Source organism: Phyllopteryx taeniolatus, chromosome 16 (assembly GCF_024500385.1).
Source record: "Phyllopteryx taeniolatus isolate TA_2022b chromosome 16, UOR_Ptae_1.2, whole genome shotgun sequence".
Classification (NCBI taxonomy): domain Eukaryota; kingdom Metazoa; phylum Chordata; class Actinopteri; order Syngnathiformes; family Syngnathidae; genus Phyllopteryx; species Phyllopteryx taeniolatus.
The window spans coordinates 22248100-22268863 of record NC_084517.1 but is presented as its reverse complement, the minus strand read 5'-3'; the positions used below and the strand labels follow the sequence as shown (position 1 = coordinate 22268863).

Below are 20764 nucleotides of genomic sequence, written 5' to 3'. Positions count from 1 at the left end.
TCGCGCCCTATCCCCCTGCAAATAGCGGGGGTCCATTGTAGACGAGACCCTTATTTGTGGTTTTGTCCTGTTTCAAGTGATGTGTTCAATGTGGCATGGGTTTTGCAGCGCCCTGAGATCAAACCCAAGCGCCCCAAATTGAGGCAGGTCGTCCTGAGCCGAGTTGAGGCGCTATCGTGCGGTGGAAAAACGGCAAAAGTCAACAACAACCTGGCAAAAAAACGTTTTTGTGTGTGTGTGCTTTACAAAGTTACAACACAGTTTGGGCATATTTTGATGACAGGAACTTTACACAAACTACCGGGGGTCCTGGGTTTCCGACAGATGAGGTTTCAAGGGTACAAATGCTGCACAATCAACGAGTTTGTTGATGTGCATGTGGTACAAGAAGGCACGCTCAATTCGTTTTTTTGTTTTTTTTTAAAAGTACTTTTCATTTGTTTGCTTTATATATACTGCAGACATGAATAAAATACTGCACAAATCTTATCAAGAATATTTCTTATTTCTTGTCAAAAGTCTCACTCACCAACAAAGAAGTAAAAAGGTTTTACACAATTTTCACGTTTAAGCAAATTTTTGCTTGAAATAAGTAAAAAAAAAAAAAATGTAAAGAAAATTGCCAGCGGAGTAAGTTTTCTTTCTTTCAACAGCTAGCAAAAGCATTGTTGCTGTTGCTCAAGCGAAGGTCCTCAAAAGCTAACATGAGCCACAAATCTGCCAGCTGTCAGCTCGCTCACAAACAGTATTTGGCAGTTTGTACGTACGTCTGAAAACGTGACCGATGGGCATTTCTATCAGCGATACAATGATTACGACGCTCAACGGAAAATCACAAACTCAAAGAGCGCTCCCAGCCATGTGAGCAGGTATGGGCACGCATTCATATTAACTCGAGGAAGGGCTCCAAAATATGAGCGATAAAGCGTCAATCGAGCACCGGTGTGATCTCTGCGTTTTGTACACAAACATACACGACGCCTTGGATTTCGGTCTTTCCCTGGGTGGTCTCCTCCCTCGCCGCAGATAAGGCCAGCGAGTCTCCCTCGGGTGGAGTAAAAGCAACAGAAGGCAGGAGCAGAGGAGGAGGAGGGGAGGAGGAGGTAAAGAAAAATGCCAGGGGCCTCTTTAAACTCGGCTGTTTTGTTAGGAGCCGCTTCAAGTGCGGCGGGGGCCTTCTATTTGCAGCGTGCTGTCAGAAGTTTCTCCCAAAGTCTGGATTAAAGAGATCCTCTAATGACACCGAGGCTGCAGCGAGGGGGGGAAAAAACGCCGCTGCCTCCAGCCACACACGCACACGCACACGCATTAGGTTAGGAGCAGACACATGCACAAGGGGCATAAAGTACACACGGCAAAAAAAATTACGAAAAAAAAGGCAGCGTATGGACTGCACACACACGCACGCACGAGTCGATGTGTGCTCGATGCTCAACTATTCTGCTTGTAAATAATGAACGAGGCGCTAACCTCAAGGAGAGACGGACGGCCAGAGAGACGACGAGACTCTCTTTTAAATGCACTTTTTTAGGTAAAGAAGGTAAAGAAGAAGCAGGAGGAGGAGGAGGCGAGGTCTCCCTCCCTCCCTCCCGAGGTGTGAGAGGGGAGAAACTTCTGCTCTCTGTCTGCGTGTACGCACCACAATACAGGCTGTCAAGATTTTGGCAGCACTTTCCCATTAACCGTTTCTGCACAAAACCTCGAGAGCCAAAAAAGAAATGGGGAAAAAAAAAAAACTTCAAAAAAAAACATTTACACCCCCCCCGCCCGCCCCAGCCGATTGCGACGCCACTGATGAAAATAGTCTGACAATCGCTCCAGTAATGAAGACGCGTTGCAAGGCGAGCTATGCCCACAAGGGGAACACACTGTTCTGTCTCTCAGCTGTTGCTGAGAGCAACAGTAGAAAGAGAATAGGAAACACGTCTGAAATATGCACCATATGCCTGTGTGTGTGTGTGTGTGTGTGTGTGCGTGCGCCCTGCTACGTTCTTGTCTCAGGTTTATCGAGTAGTGCATAGCTCCACAGATGCTAAGTAAGTTTAGCAAAAGCACTGCAGGCTAAAAAGACTTGGTAATACTTTAAAAACTCGTTTTTTTTTTTTAAAAGATTGAAATCACAATGGAATGTTCACATTTTTGGTTCAAAAAAAGATAAAAGTCACAGCCCGTTTGCAAGTGCCTATTGTGTAAAGCCTGCGGCGCACCGGAGCGATCTGCTCAGCAAACGGTCGCCAATGACTTCATGGCGACTTTTGTCCATCACGAGGCCTCAAGACGAATTTCTAACATTGGATCAAACTCAGCGTGTGCGTGCTAGCCGAGTTTCGCGCTAAGGGCAGAAGTTCAGGTGGCCAATCAAAACGCATCCTCCGTTCACATGATTTCAAGATGGCAGAAAGATGGATTCATGCATGAAATTTTTTTTGTTGGCGTCTTCCAAGGAGCTGCAACGCGACACTCCACTGAATCGACAGTTGGTAACGTCGTGTGCCAGTTAAGAATGTTCCAATGCCACTTGCAACTTTGAGCTTTTATGAAGGCGACTTTGGAACTGAAGAATGTCTTGAGGGCATCTGTGCCCGCAACTGATGGCATACTTTTAAAGATGCAGTAAAGTCATTGTGGTCTTTGTTTTTCTCAATCCATTAATTGTTTTAAGACGAGTACAGAAAACGTGCAGAGACTGGGAACAATTGACTATTGAATTGTTGAGCTAGCATTAAACACGCTTTCGAGGTGAAGCAACCAGCAACATGAGTACCCAGCGCCCGTACCCCTGCAGTGGCTATTCCGTGCAATTGCTACTTACTCTTACTTATTGATAATAACTTGGCCCGGTTCTACATCTGGAAAGTAGCGTGCAGTTAGCCATCAAACTATGTCTACAACTCCCCAAAAATCTAAAATCCTCCGTCAAGTGTTATATGTTATTTGGGCTACAGAGTCTCTGCCGTGCGCGTGGCACGGCGCGTAGCGAGGCCCCCGTGGCAGCTGGCGACCGCCGCCGGACCGCCGGGACTGGCGGCTCGGTCCGGCGAACGGCGCTAGGGTCGTCGGCCTCACGGTTGCCGACCGCGACGCTGCGGGGATTCAAATTCGGCAGGGCTTGTTAACAATATTCTTCTCTGTCCAGTGGGAAATTTACAGGACATTTTTTTTTGCTCACTTTCCAAGGCCTTTGAGAAAAGTGTGACTCCTCGAGCACAAATGAAGGCGGCTTCTGTGGTTTCATGAGTAATTTCCCTTTGTTGTCTGCGATGGCGCATGGTCCCTGTGAGTCGTTCCACTTCCCACGTTCCCGCTCAGCATCCCGGAATGTTATCTCTCCGGCTGCTACTTCCACCCCCTCCGTCTGATACGCGGATCAAACGCGGCCGGGAAGCCCTCACTCACGGCCGGAAGAGCCATCAATCCGCCAACACCGGGCCGACGCGCCGCGTCGCGAGCACAGCGTGCGCGTCAGTGCTAAGGCAGGCGGGTGAGTGCTAACAGATACATAAAGGCAGTCGAAGGCTGATGGAAAGGGAGACGTCGGATGTTGGACGGCTTTTGCTGACAGCAGCGTGGACGAGAAAGACAAACGCACTTTCATGTAAAAACCAGCACTTCAATAACCTCAACTAGAATTGGGCAAACGTACTGGTTGGAGTGTAATGTTAACAAGCAAGGAGACTTTAAAAAATAGATATATACATTAAGACACGTCACCAATTTTTGTATGGCTTTTGGTCAGAACAGTAAACCCTCGTTTAGCGTTGGGGTGACCTTCAAGAAAACCCCTGCAGTAAATCTGCGAAGAAGCATCCAATTATTTATTGTATTACTATAGAAATGTAGACGTGTATATAAATGTGCATGTCAATGCCAATTTGTGAAACTTCACTGTAGCGAGAGGTGTAGGTATTTTATTTGTCCACTTGAGGTCACCAGCCACACGCATAACACGCGCACATGCCTATTGCGCACGCCCCGCTTGAATGAAGTTAACAGCCGCCCATCTAGACATGGTGTGGTGTGAACAGGCGATTTCCTGGTTTAAACATTTGCACCGTTCCTCACAGTCACGGTTCTGGCAATGTAGTAAGCAAAACGCATGATGAGTACTCAGAATTGATTGCGGTAGTTTTAAACTACAGTACTGTAGTTGTAGAAAATCAAGCTAAACATTGCTCTTTACTTGCATTTGTTTGCGCATTAGCTATTTGTCAGGCTAAGGCTGGTATTTGTGAATTTACTTAATAAAACTCTGACTGTGGCTTGCGTTATAAACGGGTAAGGTACTCAGTAAGGTTGAGGAACATTGTCCTTAAACCGTTGGGACTATTTTCTCCCGCACTTGTTCACAAAGAGGTGAACAAGTGCGCCCCATCGTTGCTTGTGAATGACGGAGCAATTCAGGGAAGCAATCGTGGCACCCACCTGTTCCCAACGAGCCTGTTCACCTGTGGGATGTTCATTCCAAAGCATTCCTCAACTTTCTCACTCTTTTTTACCACCTGTCCCAGCTTTTTTGGGAACGTGCTGCAGCCATCAAATTAAGAAGTTCATTAAGATTATTTGCTAAAAACAAGTTGATCCGTTTGAACATGAAATATCTTCGTAGTCTTCGTAGTGTATTCAATGAAATATAGGTTGAACATGATTTGCAAATCATTGTTCACCGTTTTGATTTCTGTTTAACACAACGTGCCAACTTCATTGGAATTGGGTTGTACTTTAAAGTGTTGAAAATACCTTGAAGACAAATCTATCAAGTCCCTTAAAAGCTTGAACTGTCTTGCGAAGTAAAAGGTAAAACGCAGCCGCTTCAGGAGCCTTGCAGCCTACTTTGTTTTCTATCTATCTATCTATTGCTTGCGCAATGGATTTGTTTTGCTTCGTCAGGCAGACCGGCGCCTCAGGTGCTTTCACGCGACTCAATAATTTCACCAATCAAATCCGGCCAGGCAGTCTTCTCACTGCGCGCACGGTCTTCGGCGCACTTTTTCCCCAAGCAAAGTTTTCAAAGTGACAAATTTCCGTGAAGCAAAGCAGAAACAACGGTGCGCCGTTGTCTAGTCTGCCTAAAAATGTTCACAATTCCGCCTAGAAGAACTTCCTCTTTGAACTTGGGAAAACGTTGTGGTTTTCTATGTCACCTCACTTCTGCTGAGCCTCCAGCCCCAAAAAAAGAAAAACATTTTTGGGGCTGAATGTGTCTTTATTTCTGGTTTTACAAAGATTGCTTTAGTTAAAATGATATTACTGGCCAGTAGCTGAAGTTGCACATTCGTATTTTGTATTTTTGTCTCTTTGACATTCATGCTCTGATTAAATGTTACATAAAAAAACAGAGCATATTCACCAGTTACTCAGTACTTGAGTAGTTTTTTCCCCCTTAGTACTTACTCTTATTACTCTTAGTATTTGGAGGACTACTTTTAACTTTTACTTAAAATAGGATATAGGCACATAACAAAAGATACATTTGGTTGTTTCATTTCACGCTTGTACACAAATAAATGGATCTCGATGCCACTATTTGTATACGAGCCATCAACAAGTCCATTTTTCATAATATGTCCGCTTTACTGTAAGAGTCAAAACAGAGGCACCGTATCTTCGTCAGCAACAAGAGAAGACATTTTTGGTTCGATGTTTGGTTGGGAATGTTTGTGAACAAAGGCACGCACACACGCGGATCCAGAGCACCTGTTCTTGATCCACTGCTGCCATTTCTTCCCACAGCCAAAGTCATCCATCCTTTCAACTCCCTCAGAAACTAATGCATACTGTATATATAACAGCGCCGCAAGAACACACGAGCCCGCAGCCGCCGCAACGGGCCCACTCGGATTGTTTGGCTGCGCCACAGGAAGCCTTCAACACCGCTAACCGCGGCGCGGCGCAACGGCTACATTCTGTGACGTGGTCCTCGTTCGGTAGCGAGTGAGTGACACTCAAACGACGGCACGACGGTCAGCGTGGCATCACGTGAGCCGTCGCTTCGCCCCCGGAGGATGTCGCGAGACGGCCTTGCCTTTGACGAGCGAGGCGGGAATGGGCCTGGATCAAACACAATATACACACTAGTACGCATGTGGGCGCGTGCAGACAAGGGCACTAACTCAAAGCTGCGTTTGCGCTAGGAGCTCGCGGGACCGAAAGCGTGTGTGGACGAAGAAGGCCCACGGAAGACGAGACTTGTGTGAGCGCGTGTGCGAATGTGTACGGCGGGCTGGAAAGAGACGGGACGCGCAGCGGCCGCGGCGGGGAGCGAGAACAGCGGCGCTGATCAAAGCCCGAGCAGGTGACACCGTGGGCGGAGCGCCATTGTTTATTCACCAGCCACCTTCTCCCTTTTGGCAAGATGACGGGAGCGTGTGCGCCTCTGCATGTGTGTGTGTGTGTGTGTGAACAGAGTTTGAAGAGTTCGGAGATGCAGTCTCAGAAAGACAGGCTGTGCGTGTGCGTGCGCGTGTGCGTGTGTCCTCACCTTTCACTTGGCAAGGGTAATGTGGGTTGGAGCTCTGTCACATTTGGCAGACGCGTAGCACAGCAAGTGGTAGCAGACAAAAACACCCACACTAATAAGCTTGCCATTACATTTCAAATATTTAAAATAAATAAAAGCCTGGTGTTGAATTGTTTTGTCCTCCTCCTAAATGTCGCATAGACGTGCAAACCTTATAACGAGCGTACTTACAGTAAGTGCAATAGCCTCGCTCGAAAAAGGGACTTTAGGACATTCAAAGGCCTCTGCCGTTTCACACCCAAATGTATTTAACAAGCACGAAATATTGGATTCCATTGCAGGAGCAGAACAACTTTATCGGGATTATCAACAAGTGACACGCTGCTCGTATGAAGTTAGTTGTCTTCAACTCAAAAAGTATGAAATATGAACAGGTACGTGTGGGCTGAAATGTTTATTGCGTGTTACCTGAACGCAAATGAAAAGCCTCGGGATACTTTTATAGGTGGCGTAAGAAAAGGCAACATCTCATCTGCTCCTTCGCCGTAAATCTTTTTTGGTGCGTCTGAAAACGACCTCCCGGGGCTTTGACGATCGTCTTCGAAAAACATTTACCAAGGCGTCAGCAACTCATCCAGAAAGAATCCTGTGACAATTTCATACGAAGGAACACGCACAGCCGAATGCCACAAAAGTCAAACCTAAAATCGTGTCCGACTTCCGCTGAGTCAGCACCGGAAGCACCCAGGGGCAAAATATGACCTTAAAGAACCCGCAGTGAGCATTTACGGTACATTATCAACAGTCCTGGAATATTTGTTGCAATAATGTAAATGTTGTTTCCCCCTAAAATTCATTTGATCCCTGTTTATTTTCATTTCACAATTTGTCAATTGCGTTATCGTACCGGCGGCACGGTGGGCGACTGGTTAGAGCGTCTGCCTCACAGTTGTGAGGACCCGGGTTCAATCCCCGGCCCCGCCTGTGTGGAGTTTGCATGTTCTCCCCGTGCCTGCGTGGCTTTTCTCCGGGCGCTCCGCTTTCCTCCCACATCCCCAAAAACATGCATGCTAGGTTAATTGACGACTCTAAATTGCCCGTAGGTGCAAATGGGAGTTGTTTGTATGTGCCCTGCGATTGGCTGGCGACCAGTTCAGGGTGTGCCCCGCCTCCTGCCCGACGATAGCTGGGATGGGCTCCGGCACGCCCGCGACCCGCGTGAGGAGAAGCGGCTCAGAAAATGGATGGATGGATGGATGGATTCATTGTACCGGTAAATGATAATTAGTATAATAAGCAATGTCCCATATTCGTTTATTTTGCTCAATTATATTTAACTTCTTATAAATAATAAGACATAAAAAAAAGAGCTATTACAAAATGATTTCACATATTATCCATGCAAATTTGAAAATTTACACCACAGAAGGTTAGCAGGAACGGCATGAGCAAAAACTGTGCCTGTAGCGTTAAGAATGTTTGATTATGATTTGGACAGATGAATTCAATTTCAACCAGCAGCATGAACGGATCATATTTGACTTTGGAGGTTCCGCTCTGTACCAAACACGGTAAAGAGTCAAGCTCAAACGTTTGCCACGTTTATTTGTGATGACGTCACAAGACAAACTTTGAACAAATTGGGCAATTTCGGAGAGAGGAAAAGCCTTGCGAGAGAGCTCGGGAAGAGGGGGGCTCGGGTTGTTGGGGGGGGGGGGGCTGGCTGTCAGGGCCTGAAAGGAGATCTCCAGCCTCACCGACCTGCTCCTCTTTGACTATTTGAGGCAGCTGCAACCACAGACAGACAAGGTTTGTGTTTGGGAACATGTCCCTTATCCCAGACACAACAACAAGTCTTCATTTAGCCAGCCACACCCAATCAACTGCCACTGTGTCCGTGTCGCCTTCCTTTGGGCGTCAGCCAAAGAATAACGAGACTATTTAAATAGACGAATTATTCGGCGTAAGCAATCAAGTCAAAGAGGTTCTTCCATGTCATAACCTTGTTTCCGAATCAAGCCAGAGTGTAGGGATTTTATTTTAATGATGAAACCGAGCGACACCCACGGATTCCACTTTACGACGCGCAAATCTTATAACGTCGGGAAGTAAACACGCCACAGACAGACTCGACGGAGGCTCGCAAGTCGCCATAAAGACGGCGGGGCACACGCATGCTCACCGTGCGCTTCGACAAACGAAACGCCGCGTCTGTCTACTCCACAGAAGTCAAAGCCAGACGAGGCCGCGGTTCTTAAACAATATAGGAGATAATGTAAAAAGACAGAGGAGTTTGCGACGTGGAAATAAATGTCTACCAGTATGAGAAAAATTTCTTTTTTCAAGCTTAACGATGGCGCCGTCGCGTGCACCGACCTTGTCGGCCTGCTCGGCCCGCCGGGTTAGATTTCTCCTGTCTTGCGCCCATCGATCGTTGGCCTCCTCCCGCTGCCTCTTCATCGCCTGCTGCAGACCGACGGCTTCCTCCTTCCAGCTGCGCACCGACTGTTGGAGCTCCGCAATTATCTGGAGAGCAGACATCATGGGGAAATGGACATTGGCAATACTGTCAACTCTCGATTTCACACACACAAGGAGAAAACTGTTGGTTCTCCACTGTTGGTCACAGAAATAACTTGAAAATGGAATGCTACCTAAAGGTACAGCTCACTTAATTGGAGTATGGGAGAAAAGTCCATACATTTCAGTACTCATACATTACGTCGATTCATTGAACACTTTTTGGAAAAAACTTTTCAAGTGGCAAATTCCTGCCTAATTTCTACATTAAAAATCATGACCATTGTTTCTTAATCGTTTGTTACAATAATCGAGTTTCTAGAGATTGGGAATTTTGGGTTTCCATTTGTTGTAAGCGATAATCATCAAAATGATACGTATCTGTAAAAACATGAAATATTTCACTTTTGAGTGTGTGTTGTGCATTTTTCACTTTTTCAATTGAATTACCTAACTAAATTAAGCTTTTGACACGATTCTGTTTTTTTTTTTTTTTTAGCTGTATCTGAATGTCATATATTCAAGCATCAGGTGATGGAAGTTTAAGAAAAAAATAATCACTTTGATGTCGTTCTCTCACCAGCCAATAGAACAAAAGGGAGGGGCGGGGTTTACAACATCCCCTTGGGAATGACAGGACATTAATTACTGGGGGTTCAATGACAATATTGCCCCCCCTCCCCGATTTGTGATCAACACGCGCAAAATGTCAAACTCTCTCTAGCAAAATGCCTCTTCATCTACGTCCTAATGAAAAATGCGATGTGCCATGGATGTAGATGATCACCTGCAATCACCGTGGAATCCCACGTTGGAATAGGAAAAACAAACAAAACAAACAAACAAAAAAAAAAAAGGAAGCAGAAGAAGGAAGAACAAAATGGATGAGTAAGGGTCGAAATGCAACTTCCTTCTGGAAGCGCTGCGCCACTTTGCGTTGGTGAACCTGCGGTGAAAAGGGACTGCCTCGGCTTTCAAATCTCCCAGTCAAAAATGAACGTTCTATTTAAGCCGGCGTCAGGGAAAGGCGAGATGAGAGCGGAAAGCCAAGCAGACAGAGGTATGGAGAGGAGGAGGGGGCGTGGCGGCGCTGTTCCTCGCTTTGGGCGACGCAGGTAATTGTTTACTGTTGGAGCAGCCCTGCTGGAATTTGCGCACTGTGTGAGAGAAACGCAAAAAAAGGAGGAAGATTAGGCTTTTTAAAAACAGATATTTTGTCAGGGGGATCGCCGCATGAGCCCTACTGATGACACATTATGAAGCTAATGCGTCACTTGCAGATGGAATAATGACTTTGCAATATGGATTCCGTTTCGCTCTGGGGCGGCGTTTTCGCTTGTAAATGCGCATGTCCTCTTCTTCACAGTATTTTTCACCACTGATGAGTTGATCTTTGTTTTTTTTATGAGGAGGAACAGTATTAAGGAGCTTTTCTTTTTTATTTAAAAGGGCCTGCTTTGTTTCTTCTAACTTTTAGCTGGAAATGGAATAAAAACTGAACAAAAACATAAATGCACTTGTTTTTGCTTCCATGTCCATGAGCTTAAACTCACCCATCTGAGACTTTTTCTATGTGCACAAAAGTCCAAATGATCTCAAACACTGTTGAAACGGCTGCGTTGCCAAGAGAATCCATGCACCTCACAGGTGGCATATCAGGAGGCTGATTACACAGCATGAGTATTGCGCAAGTGTGCCTTCGGTCGCCCACAATAAAGGGCCACTCCAAAATGTGCAAATTAACTGTATTACTCTCACCACGTAATTTGAAAGAACATTTTTTGGGCGATTAAAAACAAACAAAGATCTCTGCATATATCAAAGGCGTAATAATAAAATGTATGCATTCTCAAGAAGTCAAGGTATTACAACAGCAATAGGGGGCGCTCTAACCCAAACCAAATTTTAGCCAATCACAACCCAGAAGAAAGGAATTCCCGGGAAATGCCAAAACAACAACAATGGAAGGAAAACGGGTGGACTGATAGCATAGTGGACTACAACATACTTGGACATGTCAGACATCACCATCACGGCAGATTGCATGATAGACGATATTTGTCAATATAGCTGCAGAGTGCATTCAGTAGTGTTGCTTTTGTGTTTTTGTGTCTGTTTGCCATGATTCATGGCGATCAATGGTTCCATTAAATGCTTCAAAAAATCCCGTATGTGCCAATGTCCATTAAAGTATTTTCCTACAAAAGTGAAATTTAGCAAAGTAATAAATCTTACTTTGTTTATTGGCGCCTCCGAGGTCATATGTGAACATCATTCGAGTAGCAGAAATAAATGAGTCATATTCGCATACTCGAGCTTAAGTTTGACCTCTTCGTCCGAGAGCGTGATATATCCTCGTCCGTATCGGGTGCGGTTTGCCCCCCCCGTGGCCAATTCGCGCCTCCTCCCTCCCTTGATGGACGATCAGGGATAAAAGTCATGATCTCCCAGCAGTATCACAGCTACCACCCGCCGGAGCCTCATCATTCCGACGGCGACGGCGGAGGAAAGCGAGAAAGAGAAAGAGAGAGAGAGAGAGAGAGAGAGCGCGGTTCACAGGTCAGCCACTCACAGTGAGATGCCGCGCAGGAGACGCTAATTAGCGGCACTTTGTGCACGTGAGACAAAAGCCGAGCGGCACCGTGCGATACGGGGACGTGGGTGTGCGCTGGTGTAAACGTGCCCTTAATGGTGCTCCCTCCGGATAATCTACGGCCGCGGTATGTTTTTAATGAGTTATTAAGCATGCGGCGGCGAGCCCCCTGTCAGACGAGGAGGGGTTAACAACGGCGGTTAGCCTTTGTGGTTCAGAGGCCTCTTGTTTACATTTGACTGGGCTGGCCCCCAAGGGGCTACGCAAACACGGGACCCTCTGGCCGGTGTTTACCTCTGGAAAACTTAACCTGTGACAAATAGCCTTCATTAATCACACATATGCAGTTGTTTGTACAAAAACGCCCACTTCCCGCATAAACGTATTTACAACAACACGCGGATGACGGACGTAAAACCAACACATTGCACTCAAGTGAATAAGTGGCACCGGCACGGTGACCCCAGTGGACAGCGCATCTGCCTCAAAGTCGAGAGGTTCAGGGTTTGATGCTAGGGAACCAAAAATCAAAAATGAGGAAGGGGGGGGGGGGGGGGGGGGCAAACTTTTTTTCACACCACTGTATCTGCGCATCCGTTAAAGCAAACAAAACATTACTTTGATGCCATTGCTGGCTTCACCAAAACGTTTGCCTCTTCAACTAAAACTTCCGATCCCATCACTTCAAACTTCATTCTGCGCTTTCGGTGCTCTCCCAAACGTTCCACGGCAAAAACCGTCAGAGCTTCCTAAAGCACAAGACCGCCTTTTCCAACAGTGGACTCGACCACTTCTACACCTGGAAACTCTTATTACAGTGAGGCAAGGGCTAATTATTGATATGGCACATTTCATGCATAAGTTAACTCAATGTGCTCTACGTGATTGAAAGCATTTCAAGGCGTTTTTAACCTGCACTTCAAAACATTTACACTTGGGGCTGACTTGACTTCTGTTGGCAACTTCTTCCATTTGTGTGCAGCATAACAGCCAAATGCTGCTTCACCATGTCACCTGTTTGCTTTGGACTCTGCGCTCCACGACCTGATCGGAGTCTGTCGATCTCAGAGCCTTACTGGCTTTATATTCCATTAGTATTTCTTTCATGTATTCAGGACCTAAACCATTTCGTGATTAATAGACCAGAAGAACAACTTCAAAATCTATTGTGAGCCTTACTGGGAGCCAGTGTAGAGACTTTACAACTGGAGTAATGTGTTCTGACTTTTTTGTTCTGGTCAGAAACCGACCTGCACCATTCTGAATGAGCTGCAGCTATTTAATGCTCTTTTGGGGGAGTCCAGTAAGAAGACCATTACAATAGTCAAGTCTACTGGAGATAAAAGCATGCATTAGTGAGTGAACACTGAAGACTCTAAATTGTCCATAGGTGTGAACCAAGAGTGCAAATGCTTGTTTGTCTGCGATTGGCTGGCAACCAGTTCAAGGTGTGCCCCGCCTCTCCCCAAAGTCAGCTAGTAAGTCACCTCAGACCCTCACCTCTCACATCTGTCTGTGTGGGCATGCAATGTTGCGTTGGTGTGCTAAAGTGATTACCTGTGCAGACCTGGCAAGCGTCTGGCTGTACTCCTTCTCAATGTGCTTCAACCTGCTGTTGGTCTGAAGAGAGAGAAAAAGACAGAGTGAGAGAGAGAGAGATCGCACAGTGCTCAGATTTGTAATCAATCAGTGCCATGAAAAAATATTTGCCCACTTCACTTTTCTGATCATTGAACCAATTTTAATCTTTCAAACACAACCCAAGTAAATACAAAACACAGTTTCTAAATGATAATTTTATTTCTAAAGTGAAATGTAATCCAAACCTTTTTGACCCTATGGTATGTTTCATATTTTCAAAAAGTAACTGCCACATTTTTTAGAAAGCTATGTAATATTTCAAAGCTGATTACCGCCAGCTTTGTTGAAACAAGAAGTGCCTTCAATAGTACCCGTCCAAGAGTACGACGACGACTCGCAAAAGAACCCAGGATGACATCCAAAGAACTGCAGGCCACACTGGCCTCAGTTCAGGTCACTGTTCATGACTCACCCGTAAAGACACTGGCCTCACAGCACGGTTCACATTTGTCTAATGATTCGTTAAGAAATGATTATTTTGTCAAAGTCACTGTTCTGCTTCACATTTCACAAATAACGAATTTTTGCTCGTTCGACAGCTGATTACTGAAGAATGAAAAAAGCTCAAAACAAACTTTTTGTTGTCTGGTGAAAGCAGAGCATCTACTCGTCATGAGCCTCAATATTCTGTGGGTCTTGAAAGATCTTTAACGCCTGGTGAAATAGGAAACTGCAGTTTGACAAATCCCAAATCAGGAAGGGGGCAAATTTTTTCACAGCACTGTATATGGAGGACACACACCACGCATACAATCGTTATGAACGTCTGTTCTTTGTTTTAAAAGTCAAAGGCTAATTTTTAGTTGCTGCATGGAAATGACACAAAGCAAAATTGTAAAAAGCACAGTTGTCAAACTCAAGGCCCGGGGGCAACCCGCTGCATCTTTTTATGTGGCCCGCGGCTCCAGCCCACTTCTGACGCCAACTGTCACTGAACTGACTGGATTTGAACTTTGGTCCGTTCAGTTGACCCCGACACTGTCGTGGTCTTTGGGCTTTCTTCTAACAGGGGATGTCACAAATGGCCTCACTGTACTTCTGCCACCAAGTTGATGGTGAATTTGATTTCCCACTTCTTTCCCAAGTCGATCCTCTTGTCCTTACAGCCAGCGACAGACAAGACGACTCACTCCCTTGAGAAACACAGCGTCAGTGAACACACCGCCGGCTACAATCAACAAAGCCGACCAGCGGACTCCAAACGCTTCCTGACGTCCCGCTCGGAGCGGGCGCACCTGTCACCACGGTAACGCAAAGCCATCACCAAGGATACGGGCCCGCCTGTTTTCCTGTGCCAGGACTCAGCGGTGGCGCTCGTCCCTCGGGGGCCCGTTGCAGCTGATGAGAGAGAGAGGGGCGGACAAAGGCGGCGGCGAATGGGAGAGGGCCTCGGAGGGGGCGGGGCTCCTTCAAAGCTTCTTTGCAGTTGACACATTTGTTGTCTTTATGTATTGCGACCGAACCGACACTGCAGCAGCTATTATTAGATTAGATTATTAGTTATTATTTGGCTTCATTTTTTTTTTTTTTTTTAAATCTCCTAATGGCTTTGTCGACAGTCTGTCTTAGAACAATCAAATATTCTGCTATCAGAAGTCAGCGGAAAGTGTTTTTCCAAAGCAGATATCAGTTATGAGTCTGCTTCTGCATAAAAGTATATTCATGGAGGCATGCTTGATGTCCACTGAGAGCACAAAAGTAACAATACAGTAGTTCTAGCTTGTAAGTAAGTAAGGCAATAATACTAATATCATTGTGGTAACATTATACCTGTTACAATTGCATGTGTGTGTGTGTGTGTGTTAAAATCCATTTTAACCTTGTAGGGACCACACATTCATCACTTACAACCAATAATAAAAAAACTTTTTAACCAAGTGCCTCCTTCCTGCACTTCTGGACTGCACTTGTGATGTGCGATATGGACAGAATTTTAGATCCTGATCATGATATAAAAATTAAAAAAAATATATCAAATCTATGCTGCTGCTTACAGGACACTAGCACACAGACACACTGACTTTTTTGTTAGGTAAAAGTGACCACACTATGTTATGAACACGCACGCACACACACATGGACTACAGGCATACTGATAACATTCAGGCTTAGAACAGGCAAGAACCGCTTTGATAAGGAGCCGCTGAGGGGACTGGCTGAAACTGAAAAGAGGACGCACTCGGTCTCCGGATATCACGAAAGAAGGGGGAGTCCAGCGCGCCGTGTCTTCCACTCGACCAAAGCGCATTGTTAACTTGTATTTGCGATTGCCTTGTATTAAATACTCCAAAGACAAGTTCAGTGTATCAGAATTCTTATTTGCAAACAAGATAACTGACCAAACATGAAAAGAACCAGGAAGGAGGAAATCCATCAGGACTTTTTCTTCTTGCGAGGGCAGCTGGGCAAATCTCGGGCCTCGTTTGGAATTCCTTACAGTGAGATTGTTCCTTAAAAGGACCTTTTCTTATTTATTTACAAAACACATTGTATATAGAAAACCAAATACAATGCATAGAAGACAAAAATACAATAAAACACAAATATCCGGTGGAAAAATAGCATTCAAAGTATCTGCTAGTACAACTAGTTTTCAAGGAATATACACTGTTGTTGTTTACGTTGTAAGGTACAAAGTTGTTGACATCCATGCTCCTCTGGCAGTGCCGCACATTTGTGGCTGACGGAAACATGCTAACGCAAAGTACTGGCGTCGCTGCAGTTACATTCACCTCCGTTCATTAGTGTCCGAAGTGTAAGGCGTCTAAAGTCACTCTTGCCGCTCAAAAACTCACTAACTCTCTTGGAGTGAACAGCGTAGCACAACATTTTAGCACGTCATCCCTGCGCCACAACTTCCGGGCACGAGGACGGCGTTAATAGAAAGCCGCTGTCGTGTTACCGTCTCGGACGTAACATTAGCGTAGCAACAAAGCTAATCCAACACCCCACACGTCAAAATAACATTTTGATATCGTACCAAGATATATGCTACACGACATTGGTCTGCACAGCCGTTGGCTGAATTTCCACTGACTGTTGATGCATGATTCAGCTAAACAGTCTTTCTAAGCAGGTAACACCTGGCGAATACGCTATTCGTGGGTTAAAAATGATGCTCGTGACTTACGGTCGCAGCCTGCTCGTTGGCATAAAACTGAAAGTCACATTTGTTGGTCATTTTGTTGTCGAGTTAAACACAGGCAGTGTATGTATAAGTTAAATGTCAAATTTCTCAAGTTCCATCCATCCACTTTCTGAGCCGCTTCTCCTCACTCGGGTCGCGGGCATTTCTCAAGTTGTTTTGGTGAAAGACAGTGACATTATAATAAAATGGTAAATACGTTCAAGTAATCATTTGTCGACATTTTGAAGTAACTCGCCCAACATTGGTCAGCACGCTCAGATGTTTGTTAGAACGCTCCCCCACAACATCATGCATTATTCAGCTACAACAATCCCAGTCAGTGGACGACCACTGATGAAGACGGATCGCAATGTGCAACACGCAAGGAATACGACAGGGGTGAAAAGGGGACAGAAAAACACAAACACTGAGCGCAAAATTGAACGCCGAACCATTTTTAGTGTACGCGTGCGTGCACTTTCAAAGCGACTACCTGTGCCTCGCCGAAGGCATTTTCATAGCGCTGAAGGCAGTTTGAGGCCACATCGGGCTCTTGAGTCGCCTCGTCATCCCGCCGCTGCCGCCGCCGCCGCCGCTTTGAAGAGCGTGTGCGTTTAGCAGTGCAGATCTTAAAAGGCGGGCATGCCGCGTTCACCGTACTTAATAGTCATCAAGAATGGGAAGCAGGCCAAACACACACGCACACACACACACACACGCAGTGGACAGAAATGATGTTTCAAGGCCAAAGCCACAAATAATCTCGAGAGAGGAAGTTTGCCCAAGGTGTGAGCCTCATTTCAGTCACTCCACAATGTTACCACCAAAGAAGGAAGAAACCTCTCACGTAAACACACATTACATTCTACATTCCTTTTCAAGTCAATGGGAAAGAATTTTCACAATCTGTCTATAACCCCGGACAGGATATTGCATCCATATGGCACTACCCCCCCCCCCCCCCCCCCCCCCCCATATGTTTCCAATCATCGCGCATTGCTGAGGAGCACTTGTGGTTTTCAGCACTGTCCTACAGCCGAACTCGGTGGGGAATATGCAAGCAGACTCGCTGACAAGACGACGACGTCAGCGGACACGAGGCGAGGACACGTCCGGGTTGGTCCGCAGGTAATCGGCTCACGGGCAAAGTGGCGTAGGCGACGCGCGTTCATGACGATTTGTCGGGCTCGCGCGGAAAATTAATTCCCTCTTCCATCTCGCCTTCAATTCCAGTGACAGCAGCGTTTGTGAGCGCTCAAAACGACTTGTGTGTTCCAACGTGTCTCGCAAAACAGTTCAATGTGGCAGCGAGGAAGAGCCGGGGGAGACACTATTTGTTCGTTTGTCTGTAATCATCGGTGTCTTGCTGCACTCCCCGTGTAAGCGCCGTCTGCGAGCGAGGGAGCTGCTGCCGTAATGACGAGAGACTTTGTTACATTTCTCAGTGCGCCATGGCTGTCTGTCAGTAGAGATTCTCCTCATCCCCGCCTGCTTACGCTCTGTCGGAGCCACGCGACACAGATGAGGTGCGTGTGAGCATACAGCGACATCATGCAAGAAGACTTAGACGCTAAATATTGGTTCCATCTTTAACCAGTATCCATCCGATTACTACCGGCAGGCGGCTCAACGTGACATTGACACCAGGTAGGCTCTGGCATGCGTAGAAGAAGTCAACCATCGTGACTGCACATCTTTCCCTTCTCTGTCCCGCTTGTGACACCATTACCGTTCGTTACGTGGCATCTAACGCACTCATTTAAGGTCTACAGGGTTGGAAAACCTACAATGACGGCAGCACTACCGGGAACTATCACGCAGGGGCAAAGCTGTAGAAAACAAAGTCTGGACAGTCTTTCAACTGATCGACGTCACAAGATTTATGGACACGAGGTCTTTAACCAGCGTCTCTTTTACCGCCGTTTATAGTACGGGCCTGAGGTAGATTTCAGTTGTTGGCCTTTTGTAAGTGGATTCTTTGCGATATTGGGCAAAATGGTTTGTTGTGTGGCCGTAGGCGCGCAGATGCCTCGTTTCCCGAACAATCCAGAAGGACGACGTTATACCTGATATGAATTAAATTATTAGTTAAACAAAATACAGCATCATTACATTACACAGCTGGATAATGAATTCATTTGTTTTAAAGAAAAAAATGTTTTGAAAGGGGGGGGGGGGGGGATTGCCAACAAGCCGTCCCCCACAAACCCTTCTGATGGCCTTGATAAAAAACAAAACAAAATTAACTTTTATTATCGTATAGAGACAACGTGACAAGAATGCCGAGGTGACACTTTGTCAAAATGCTGAATCTGGTTAGAATTGCCACTTCAACTCGAGTACAACGCACCAAAAGTTGAGAAAATCAGATGATGGCTTCTGGACAAAAAGGAGTTATTTTGTGTGGGGCAAAGAAATGTTTTTTTGGTGATATGGCCAAACGCAAATCTGGTCAAAACACGCATTCAAATGAGAGCGTTTGTTTTGCGCTCGCCGGTGCCATAAATCCTAGCAGACCTGACCAAGCTGCCGCCTTTCCAGCTAGCTTGTGTTATTTAGCCTGCTGGCGACCTCGCCGCTCGCCTCAGCTTTCATGCTGTGCTGGTTCAACTTTCTTCCTTTCAGTCTGCGACGGTCACCCCCTCCAGCGATGGCTCCTTTTCGGCTCTCGTGGTGGCGCTTCAATTTGATTAACTTTATTTTTACAACTCATTGGAGCTAGACTTCTCCTTTCAAAAAAACTTTATGGAGATCTCGTTGAAGCTATAATGCGCACATGAGCAGAAGCGATGCACAATGTCACGATGTCAAAATGGTGGCACCCATAAAACACCGGAAGCGGCAGCATTGCAGCTCTTGTCAGAATAAAGTAAGTAGTACGTTAGGTCTCTGATTCAATTGTGAAAATTCAGATTCGGGATTTGATTTTTTTTAGGGATTCACAAGTGTATCGGAATCACCACTGATTCGTTCGTAGCTCTACTATTAACATCTTAAGACTCACTGACTTTACAATGCTCTTGTTACTTTCTATCGCCGACTGGGTGAGAGAAAACATGCTCCAACTGCCACACAGTGAGGCGCGACGGCCCCATTATGAACCCCCCCCCCCCCCCCCCCATAGTTAAGAGTAAATGATCAAATACGTTCCCTGCCCGATAAAAGGTTAATCACTGCAAGCCCGGTGAAGAGAATCAAGTTGATCCAATTGGTCATTAAACTGGGATTGAACTGGGTCAACATTCTGTTTTCCTACGTAAGGCGGACCTCCCGTCCCCTCATTTACGCCTGCTTACCCGCTTTGATCAGCAAATCCGCCTGATGTGACGATGCGAGACGATTCGGAGCTGAACGAGGAACTGAGAAGCGGACGGCCCGACATCCTGGTGTCCCATTTAAGACTCCACTTCAAACCGACGTGTAATCCGCAGCGCGCCACAAGATGGAAGCGGCCTGACGCCATGTTTTAATGCGATTGGGAAAGTGTGTCGTTTTCCTCCCTCCTTTTGGAGGACTTCAAAAAAGTCAGTAACTGAGTAGTGTGATGTTTCTTATGGCACAGCCTTTACTTTGACTCTTTCATCTGCTGGGTGAGTCACTCCCTCACCGCCACCGGGCCCGGTTGCTCAAATCAACGCTAATGCTCGTATCGAAATAAAACAAATGACAACAGAGAACATCTCTTTCTCTTTGAAACAAAGCCATAATAATATCACAACAGTCAAAGTTCAGTCACATCAAAGGCCCTCACTGGTTCACCGGGATGAATCCGCCCACATTCTTAAACTTGAACTCTTTGTCTCCACAATTGGGATCCTTTTCTTTGCCTCTGTCATCTCTTTTGTCTCGTAAGTTGGTTTGTCAGCACGAGGTGAATGTGGGCCCTCTTTGATCATCCTTTGGCCCATGTTCCTCATCTTAATCCATGACCGAGGGCCTAATGTGATTTAGTGTATCTCCAAATGGCAGAGGACCGACCCGGTAAGTCAGCAGTGACGGACGGGGTGGGGGCAAAGGAGATGAACGAGTCACGCTGACACCGACTGCAACTTTGTTCTCAAATCGCAAAGTCCTCATTGGGCAAGTCGGAAAGTATTAATACACCGTTTGGGAGTCCGCAGGCAAATTTGGGATCGAAAATAGGGCTCATTATCATATCAATTCATCAATAAGGCTAAAGACACGTGTATTCAAAAAAAATACTAATCATAAATTCATCTTATTTAGCAAGTTTCTTAGGCGCAACTCTTTTCTCCACTAAACAAACTTGATGCTCATATAGCGGCTTGCCTAATTAGCAACCTCGAAGCAGTCACACAGCGGTACTTGGACATTTTTTGGTTGGAAGCCTCATCACACAAGACGCAAGTGTGCTCTTTGAGTGTCTGTCTAAAATACAGCGAGAATCGCTTTTGACACAACAGGG

At 45.9% G+C, this 20764-nt stretch overlaps 1 protein-coding gene and 1 long non-coding RNA gene across 19 annotated transcripts in view; one reads left to right on the top strand and one right to left on the bottom strand.

Annotated features, from left to right (window-relative positions):
• The window catches only part of cep112 (centrosomal protein 112), a 103012-nt gene that overhangs the window by 21632 nt on the left and 60616 nt on the right, over positions 1–20764 (bottom strand). For all 18 annotated transcript variants that reach the window (XR_009784886.1, XR_009784889.1, XR_009784888.1 and 15 more), the window contains exons 22-23: positions 13128–13190; positions 8834–8983 (exon numbers count right to left, since the gene is read on the bottom strand). Coding sequence is in view for 11 of the 18 variants with exons in the window: in XM_061749713.1 (XP_061605697.1) it covers positions 8834–8983; positions 13128–13190 (213 nt within the window). In the remaining 7 variants the exon portion in view is untranslated. The remainder of the gene's footprint in view (positions 1–8833; positions 8984–13127; positions 13191–20764) is intronic.
• Positions 17336–19779, top strand: LOC133466220 (uncharacterized). Its single transcript, XR_009784895.1, has 3 exons — positions 17336–17864; positions 17936–17985; positions 19600–19779. It is a non-coding gene; the product is annotated as an uncharacterized LOC133466220 (long non-coding RNA).